The sequence below is a fragment of the Microtus ochrogaster genome, unplaced genomic scaffold, assembly GCF_000317375.1.
Source record: "Microtus ochrogaster isolate Prairie Vole_2 unplaced genomic scaffold, MicOch1.0 UNK47, whole genome shotgun sequence".
NCBI lineage: Eukaryota > Metazoa > Chordata > Mammalia > Rodentia > Cricetidae > Microtus > Microtus ochrogaster.
The window spans coordinates 1,994,075-2,004,082 of NW_004949145.1; the positions used below are offsets into that span (position 1 = coordinate 1,994,075).

The following is a 10,008-nucleotide window of genomic DNA, read 5'->3' on the forward strand; positions in this document are numbered from 1 at the left end:
GTCTGTCTCCAGTGGCTCCATGGCATCTCTCTGACTCCGCCCTCTTTCTCCCAGCATTCAGCCTAGCTTTTCCTGCCTGGTTCTGTTCTTCCCTGCCATAGGCTCAAGGCAGTTCTTTATTCATTAATCAATAAAAGCAACACATAGACAGAAGGGCCTCCCACACCATCTAGGGCTGAGGAATTGCTGTTTTTTTTTTCTTTTTTTTGATTTTTCGAGACAGGGTTTCTCCGTAGCTTTTGGTTCCTGTCCTGGTACTAGCTCTTTCTAGACCAGGCTGGCCTCGAACTCACAGAGATCTGACTGCCTCTGCCTCCTGAGTGCTGGGATTAAAGGTGTGTGCCACCACCGCCCGGTGGAATTGCTGGTTTTAAGGATATATATGACTAGGAATGTTTGTAACAGGTAGAGCAGAGAACAAGGGAGAACAAGAAGGTACATGAGAAATGATGGATTGAAGAGAGAAGAATAAGGAAACATGGATAGACAGAACCTATTGTGAGTAGATTTCTTACCCCTCAGATTTTTTTGTTTTTGTTTTTCAAAACAGGGTTTCTCTGTAGCTTTAGAGCCTGTCCTGGAACTAGCTCTTGTATTTTATTTTTATTTATAAATTTTACTTATTTATTATGTATACAGTGTTCTGTGTGCATGTATCCCTACAGGCCAGAAGAGGGCACCAAATCTCATTACAGATGGTTGTGAGCCACCATGTGGTTGCCAGGAATTGAACTCAGGACCTTTGGAAGAACAGGCAGAGCTCTTAACCACTGAGCCATCTCTCCAGCCCAAGGTTAGAGCTTTAAAGCTCCCATAAATGAACTATTGGGTCATCTCTCCAGCCCACGGTGTTTTTCTTTTAAAGACATGTGCATGTGTGCACACTTCCATGGCTGACAGAGTGCTTGTTCACCATGGCCAAATTAATCTCAACACCATGGAAAAGTAAATGTGGTGGTGTATGCTTTGTAATCCCAGCATTGTGCACTCCGGGCAACCAGAAGAGGATGTTAGAGCCACAGACCTGGACTTGGGATCTGAACATGAGCCCTCATGATTGCATAAGTGCCTTTTTTAACTGCTGAGCCACCTCTCCAGTTCCAAGACAGGGTCTTGCAAGTAGCCCAGGATATCCTCCTACCTCAGGTGCTGAGATTATAAAAGTACATTCGAACAAGTCCAGCATTCAAATAATTTTTTTTCTTTCTGGACAGGGTTTCTCTATGTAGACCTAGTTGTCCTGGGACTTGCTCTACAGACCAAACTGTACTCAAATACAGGGATCCACCTGCCTCTGTCTCCCAAGTGCGGGAATGGAAGGTGTGTACCACTTCACCCAGCTTCACAACTGGTTTTATGTGGTGCTGAAGACTGAACCCAGAACTACACATATGATTGACAAGTGCTCCACCCACTGAGCTACATGCCCAGCCTGGGTTTTGAAGAGCTTTGTTGAATAGAGCCAACTTTAACCCAGAAGGCCTGTAACAAGTCCATATGTGAGAAAGGGCTTGCTCCCACCCTGTTGACAGTAGGTATCCCATTGTGAATCCTGTGTATGTATGCATGTGTGTGGAGGCCAGAGGTCAGCTTCAGGCATCTTTCTTCATGGAACCTGGAGCTCACCAATTATACAAGGCTGTCTGACCAGTGAGCACAAGGAATCTGCCTGTCTTTTCTCTCCAGTACCGGCATCAAAAGTGAGTGCTAGCTGGTCAGCGGAGGTGCACCTTAGACAGGCAGATCTCTGTGAGATCAAGGCCAGCATGTTCTGCACAGCAACAGGACAGTCAAGGCTACACGAAGAAACCCTGACTCAAGGAAAAAAATTAGTGTCACCTTTTCTGGCTTTTCACATGCTAGGGAATCGAACTCTGTTTCTCATACTTGCATGATAAACATTTTACTGAGTGAGCTATGTCTCCAGTACCCACGGTTAATTTTGGCATGCACCAGAGGCATTAATTTAACAACAACCCTGAAAGACAGCCTCATCTTGTGGTGGTGGTCCTCTCCTTTAATCCCAGCACTCGGGAAGCAGGGGCAGGAGGATCTCTGGGTTTGAGGCCAGCCTGGTCTACAGAACAAGTTACAGGAAAAAAAAAAAAGTTACCAATTACAGAGCCTCCACCTTTTTCTCTGGGTCTGCCACTAGAGGGAGCCCCTGGTCCACTGACAGACATTTACAAATCCGTAGGGTCCTTACCCAAGATGACAAACTTCTGCAGATTCAGGCTGCCACAGTGCAGAGAATCCACACACAGCACAAAAGGATGCTCAGCCTCCCAGAGAGCTAGGAAATAGAAGAGGATACAGTGTTACTTGTCCTGGATTGCTTCATACTTTAAAGACTGCTAAGATCCAGACCTCTGATACCAGCTGTTCCCTCTGCCATTAAAGTCTTCCTCTAGCCTGGTGGTGGTGGCACACACCTTTAATCCCAGCACTCGGGAGGCAGAGTCAAGTGAATCCCTGAATTTGAGCCCAGCCCGGTAAAAAAGAAAAGAAAAAAGAAACAGAAAAAAAAAAAACCAACCTCCCTCTGTGTGCTTTTTGTTGTTGGTTTGGGTTTAGTTTTCTGAGACAGGGTTCCTCTATGCACCACTCTGGCTGTCCTGGAACTCACTCTGTAAACCAGGCTGGCCTTGAAATCACAGAGACTTGTACCGGATATCAATAAAGTAATCCCACACTAGCTCAGAATAGAGTATACTAAAGGGTTCTTTTTTTTTTTTTTTTTTTTTTTTTTTTTTTTGAGACAGGGTTTCTCTGTGGTTTTGGAGCCTGTCCTGGAACTAGCTCTTGTAGACCAGGCTGGTCTTGAACTCACAGAGATCCGCCTGCCTCTGCCTCCCGAGTGCTGGGATTAAAGGCGTGCGCCACCACCGCCCGGCTTAAAGGGTTCTTTATTTATGGGTAGACTAACAGATCAACAGTCCTCTGCATGAGCGGGGAACAGGAACAGAAAGAATCTGGCAGCCAAGAGAAGGTGTACTGTTTCTACATGTTTTTATATTACCCAAGACTGCACCCAAAGTGGTTCAGCATCTCAAAGGTCATTGGCTGAAGGAGTTCCCACAGTGAGATCCACCTGCCTCTGCCTCCCAAGTGATGAGATTCAAAGTGTGAGCCACCACCACCTGGCTCAATTTGGTTTTTTTTGAGACAGAGTCTCATGTAGCCCAGGCCGTAGACTAAACTGCGGGCAGGCCATCTACCACTGACCACCCTCCAGCCCCTCACTGGCAGAATCTACGCAGGTGCTCTACTAATGAGTCACACCAAGACCGTATCTTTTCACTTTGGATGATCCTTTGAACATGACATTTTTTCTTTTGCCACGTTTTTGGTGTCATGTGTAAGAAACCAATGTCTGCTCAAATGTCATGAGAGTTGCCCCAGTATTCGTGTTTTGTTTGCCTATTGGTAATATTAGGGTCAAACCTAGAGCCTTGTGCAAGCTAGATGTGATAGCTAACCAGGTCAACTTGATGCCTGTAACTCATCTTCATATCAGCAGAGAATCTTGAGACAAAAATGTGCAAAATAAGGGGGCTGGGCTGTGACCACTCTAGAGGCGATGAGATCTGGGAGAATGGACCCGATAAATGAGGCAGACTGAAGTCTCATGCAATAGCCAACTTTATTCAGAGCCTCAGACAGTTCATGCCGGTGCTTCTCAACCTTCCTAATGCTCCGACCCTTTAATACAGCTCATGTTATGGTGACCCCTGTCCATGAAATTATTTTTGTTGCTACTTCATAACTGTAATTTTGCAAGTGTTATGAATTATAATGTGTTTTCTGATGGTCTTAGGTGACCCCTGTGAAAGGGTCATTAGGCAACCTCACTATCTACAAGGGGTTGCGATCCATAGGTTGAAAACCACTGGTTTATACTCTAAGTGTTAAGAAAGGTCACTTGAGTAAAGTTCTCATGAGTTCAGCCTGTATACAACGACAATGACAAGGACACACCACACGTGGCAAAAACACATTTTCCATAGAGGCATAGAAAAGATAGTCTAAACATTTGCTTGAAGAACACCAGCAAGCAATAAGGAGCAATCGGAAGTAAACTTCTTATCTGCTGCAGCTGGAGGAGCACAAAAACACATTCCAAGAAAAATTCCCTGTTTTGAAGAAACCGAAGTCACAAGACTCTTGTTTTCTTGGAGTGTTCTCAGAATTCTCCTCGCGCACCAATACATTCTTGGACTGTATTCCGCCACTGGACAGACAAGTGGCTTGGACCTGAGTTCAGCTCCCAGCACCCATGTTCACAACCATCCCTAACTCCAGTTCCAGGGGATCTGACATTTCTAGACTCCTGGGGAGGGGGGATGCGTGCAGCGTAGATACATTCACACAAGGCACGCACATGCATAAGAAATTCTGAAAAGGAACTGGTGAAGGAGAGAGTTCCTAGCAACCAGGGCCAGAGCTACTGCCCTCTAGCAGAGCTACAATCTTACAGAGACAGTGAGACTAGGAAGCATACTCAGGCAGGGTTAGCTGCAGCACAGGTTGTCAGTGCTGTGGAATCTGCCTGGGAGACGAGGGAGTTCTTGCTCCTCTGAGGTCAAATTCAGCCTGTTCTCACCCAGCAATGGGATTCCTGGAGCTAGTTTCATTGCTGTCACAAGTGGACTGAGCCACCTCTGGGCTCATTAAGAGTGAGGGAAGAAGACATGACCTAATGAGGGCAGTAGCATCCCACAGGCCAGAGTGCTAGCACACACCTCCAACCTCAGCATTCAGGAAGTAGAGGTGGGTGATCTCTGTGAGTTCAAGGCCAGCCATGGCTACATAGTAAAATCCTCTCTCTCAAAAACCTTGACAGAAGTGTGTGAGGGTGAGGAAGGTGTAGCTCTGTGTGCTTCCTGGCTGTCATGATTTTGGCTTCTTTACTCTGTAATACCCTCATCATGATGGATTGAAACCTCAGAAACCCATGGGCTAAAATAAACACTCTTCTCCACCTTTCTGTTTTGTTTTGTTTTTCAAGACAGGGTTTCTCTGTGTAGCCCTGGCTGTCCTAGAACTCACTCTGCAGACCAGACTGGTCTCAAACTCAGAGATCCACCTGCCTCTGCCTTCCCAAGCGCTGGGATTAAAGGTGTGCACCTCTGTGGTGAAAATATTTTTCTCAAATATTTACTTACCATGTAAATATTTGCCCATGGCTCCTCCCAGCACTTCTGACCCCGCCCACTACCCTAACCTTCTCCAACTCAAAGGCTGGGTTTTGCTTTCTTTCCTTCAAATTCCTTATACAGCTCGTCATTTTGGCTACCTGCCCTTTTGGTTCTGCTCTTGGTTCACACAATCTCTTGGTCCTTGATACATGGTTCCTCTCTTGGTCTATTTACCCTTTATAAAAGGGACTCGAGCCAGCCTGATCGTGGCAAATATGGCTCTGGCGGCCTTGCCCTTCTTCCCCATTAGATTACACTCCTAAAGCAAGCCACCAAGATCTATACTCTTATTTGGAAACTTCCCTCTAAGGCTGACTACCAAGATCCAGCTGTGGAAGCAATCGAAAGCCTTTTGGCTCACCTAATTAACATGCCCAATTAAAGCCAAACACCTCATCCTAATACGGGGTTCCCCCTTTACCTTTATAAACTGTCATTTGACTATGGGCCACGTCTGTCTCTTCTCTATCCAAAGGCAGTCAGTCCTTTGTTCCTCTCCCTTGTTCCCTTCCCCTTCTCCCTCATCCTCTAGCTCCTGTTTTTGTCTGTTATTCCCTTGGTCTTGCGGTGTGTTGTGTCACCTATCAGCCCCTGCACCTTCTCTCTTCTTTCCCTCTCTCGCTTCTACCCCCCACCCCGCAATGTTCAGTCTGGACGCTTTCAAATACCTCTGCTGTTCTCTCCCGCATATCTACCATAAAACCTCCTCCACCATACCTAGGAGCCACCATGTCCTGTTTTCAGCACCCTGTTCCCCTGAACAGAGAAGCATATGGAAGCCAGGTTCAATTTCCAGTTCTCCTCGCTACGCATCGGACTGACCAAAAATCGTATTCCTAGACTAGATGCACCTGGCTAGGGGCCAGTCACAAAGCCACACCCTGAAGAAGACCATGGGGCTGGGAATTTACGAGCCACCAAAGAAACTAGAAGTGGCAAAAGTCACAAGCCATACACTAGAGGAGCGGGAAGTGTAAGCCTTCAGAGTCATTCAACCTGATTTTCAGGACTTCCTACCACATAACACGGGTCACAGCACAAAATGGCGCCGCATACACAAATACTGACGGATTTCCGCCCCTTCACCGCAGCCAGGCCAAGACGCCAGCCTACGCGTACTCATTTGCATACACAAAGAAACGGAGGAACTTCATTGGCTAGAGCTGACGTCCATCACGCTAAACTGGCTTCCCATTAGTAATAGTTTTCCAGTCCTACCCGCCCCACAAGCCCAGATCACGACCGCCCCTCTCTATTGGTCAGTGACCCTTCCGTCACTTGTTTAAAACCCCCCTAAGTCCCGCCTTCCCTAGCCCCGCCCAGCCGCTGGCCGACCGTTAGTCGCGTGCGCGACTTTCTCGGGGCGGGAGCGCGCGCGCGTGTACGCCGGGCCGCACGGGCGTCTCATTCAAACGGCCCAATCAGCGGCCGCGTCGCCTGCGGGGCGCCCCCGTACTCTCCGCTCTGGCTTTGCAGCCTCTCGGTTCCCCGGTGCACCCCTCAGCCGACGTGCGCCCTGATTGGAGGGACTGCGCCAGAGACTCGGCTGGAACTTCGGCCTCGTTCGGGGGACAGCAGGAGAGGAGCGCGTTGACTGCCAATCAACATGCGCGTTGACGTCCGTTGTCGGAGCGCGCCGCGGGGGGGCGGGGCCTGCAAGCGCCTATAAAAGTGCGATGTTGCGCGCGCGGCCGGCTTAGTGCGGCCGGGCAGGCGTGACGTTGTGAGCGTTTTCGTAGCGGTTGTCGTAGTTGGCGTGTAGCGGAGCGGGGCCTCGGGGGGCCTCGCTAGGGCCACAGCGGCCGGCAGTTGGGCCCCCCGCCCCTGCCGGCGGTCCAAGGAGTGCAGGAAGGGGGCCGGGGGGACCCGCCCCCTGACGGCCGAAGTCATGGTGAGCGTCGCGGGCGGCCTGAGGGGCGGTTGGGGACTTTGGCAGAGAAGGCGGCTGGGTCCGAAGTGTTCCTTGCCAGCTTCTGAGTGCTTTGATCGCTCCCCTGGACGTCCGGAGCTAAGAGTCGGCCCTCGGACCGTTCTGCCTGGTGTTGCAGGGGCCCAGGCGGGCCTCGGCGCCTTGGGGAGCGCTTTGGGCCCCTTGCGGCCCGCCCGTGGATGTGCTCAGGAGCAAGACATTCGCCGCCATTTCGCCCAGGGCTTTTTTGTTTTTTTTTTCGGGGGGCGGGGGAGCTCAAGGCTAAGTAGGTAAAAGGCACAGTCTAGGCCTCGAGCCCACCCTGGAACTAACTGCTAGTGGACCCATGCGCGTCTTAACGAACGGTCTTTGGGAGGTTTTTGAGTACGGGAAGCCTCCTGCAAACCCTTTCTGAGACAACCTCGCATATCTATGGGCCGGCCAGCCTTGGCGCAACGGCCAGAAGCATCCCGGGTGAGGGTGTAGTTGGCTGGCAAGGATTGACAGCCCAGAACCAGCAAGGTCACGATTCTGTTGTCCTCCGAATTTTTAACCCCAGATATTTCGGGCTGCTCATTCTTCTTTTCCATCCTTGCCCAGAACTCGAACGTCGAGAATCTGCCTCCGCACATCATCCGCCTAGTGTACAAGGAGGTGACAACACTGACGGCCGACCCACCTGATGGCATTAAAGTCTTCCCCAATGAGGAGGATCTCACGGACCTGCAGGTTACCATCGAGGGCCCTGGTGAGTATGGGCACAGGCACGAAAGGGAGGGGCCGCTGTTTTTCTCTGACTGTGGAACAGACAGGATTAAAGGCAGTCTCTCAACAGTGTGGGTAGGTCGGGCACAGCGTTGTGCCTGTGACTATTGTTATCTAAGACCCCACAAATGCAATAATATGTCAAGAAGCTCCTGGTCACTGAGTATGTAATAGAGTTCTTGCCTAGGCTTGGCCTACGGCTCTCAAGTGTAAACTTTCCAGTGACGTGGGGATGGGTAGAAATTAAATAGGAAATGCACCAGCTAGTCAGAAACCCTGCTCAGCTGTCAAAGTGTTGGACTCTGAAAGAATTACAGGGCAAAGAAGACTCAGCATTGCCGGGGACCGAGTGAGTAGTAATAAATGACTGTATTAAGTATGGGAAAATTTAGGTTTATCATCTGAATTTCTACAAAGTCAGGATGTTTCAAGATATATGAAGTGCCTGGTCTATAGTGTTGAAGGTGTGGAGAGCATCTCTCTGGGCTGCTGTTAGCTAGTTTAGTAAGTGGATAGAACATCTGTGATTATCATTTTCAACCCAAGCAAGTAGGTAAATGAAAACATGTCTCATGAGGATCGGGAAAGGCCTGGGAAGTGGTTTGCAAAAGTGGATGGGTTGGATCCCTTTGTCTTGAAGAGTTAGTGTGTGCCTGAGACACGTGGATATCCAGGAGTGTGGGCTGTAGTGCAAGATATATAATATAGTCAAGGTATAAAGGTGCCTATAGTACCTGGGAAACTTCTTTGTTGCCCTGAATTCCCCCAGCCTCAGAAGCGATTGACAGGTATCTCCCTTAGCCAGACCCAAGGTTGAGATGTTGAAGGATGCTAGAATAATATCCTAATCTAGTTCCCTTCCTCTTCCAGAGGGCACCCCCTATGCTGGAGGTCTGTTCCGTATGAAGCTCCTACTGGGCAAGGATTTCCCTGCCTCTCCACCCAAGGGCTACTTCCTGACCAAGATCTTCCACCCAAATGTGGGGGCCAATGGTGAGATCTGTGTCAATGTGCTCAAGAGGGACTGGACGGCTGAGTTGGGCATCCGACATGTGTTGCTGGTGAGTTTCAGCCTAGTGCTTTGTTGGGATTCTAAAAATCAACTGTGGAGTAGTAGGGGAAGGAGTCCAGTGAAAATCAAGTTCCCAGCTGTTGTAAAAAATAATGCAAGGGTTACCTGCCGTATGGCACCACGTAGTATTCTGCTGTATCAAGGGGTTGTACTTCACCACACTGAACAATTGGGTTTGTATGATGGGGTAGTTTCATGGAAGGAGGAGAGCAGTGTGTGGATGAGAGGCTATGGTATTTATGTGCCATAATTTGCCCCAATTTGTTCGCTTGCTGGCCCAAGCTGCCCTTGGACTTGTGATCATCCTGCCATGGTTATTACATATTTTGACCCTAGGAGATGTGGTTATAAAAACAAACTCCCCTAGAAGCTAAGTTTGCAAGATTGTGCCACCCAACTCAGTAGTGTGGGTGTTGTGGTGGTGATTTTTGAGAGTGGGGGATTGTTTTTTTTCCAGGGTGTTTAACAGTGACAGTGCAACAATTACCACTGTCCATAATTCAAAATTATTTTCCTGTACTAGTGATTTTTTTCTTGTTTTTCTAGCTGTGGTCATTACACTGCCTGCGACATTTTGTAATGTCAGGAGATATGCTTGGTTGTCAGTACTGCTGCTGGCATGTTGTGGGTGGAGGCAGGGGACACGTTAGGCATCTGCTTTGTAGAAGGCTGTACCACAGTTCTCCTGAGTCAGTTGAGGTGGAGATACCTGGTGTAGGCCAGTGCTCTAAGGTCTCTAGAGGCCACTTAAAGTAGTTCATCTGGTGCTTCCTTTGCCCCTCCCATAATAGACTTAGGGGTTTTTATTATTATTTCTAATGAGCCTCTAGGGCTGATGGTAGTGAAGTTAGAGAATTGGGGTTTCCTTCAGGGCACGTGGAAAGGATTAAGTTCCAAGGTAAACAACTCCAAAACCTTTACTACTAATACAATTTTTTGTTTGTTTGTTTGGTTGGGTTGTTGTTTTTGTTTTTGAGACAGGGTTTCTCTGTGGCTTTGGAGCCTGTCCTGGAACTAGCTCTTGTAGACCAGGCTGGTCTCGAACTCACAGAGATCCACCTGCC

General features: G+C 48.8%; 1 protein-coding gene across 1 annotated transcript in view; it reads left to right on the top strand.

Annotated features, from left to right (window-relative positions):
* The first annotated feature begins 6,678 nt into the window (after positions 1-6,678).
* Positions 6,679-10,008, top strand: part of Ube2s (ubiquitin conjugating enzyme E2 S) — a 16,061-nt gene continuing 12,731 nt past the window's right edge. The window contains exons 1-3 of the mRNA XM_013354512.2: positions 6,679-7,089; positions 7,708-7,855; positions 8,743-8,933. Of these exons, the coding sequence (XP_013209966.1) occupies positions 7,087-7,089; positions 7,708-7,855; positions 8,743-8,933 (342 nt within the window). The 5' untranslated portion in view covers positions 6,679-7,086. The remainder of the gene's footprint in view (positions 7,090-7,707; positions 7,856-8,742; positions 8,934-10,008) is intronic.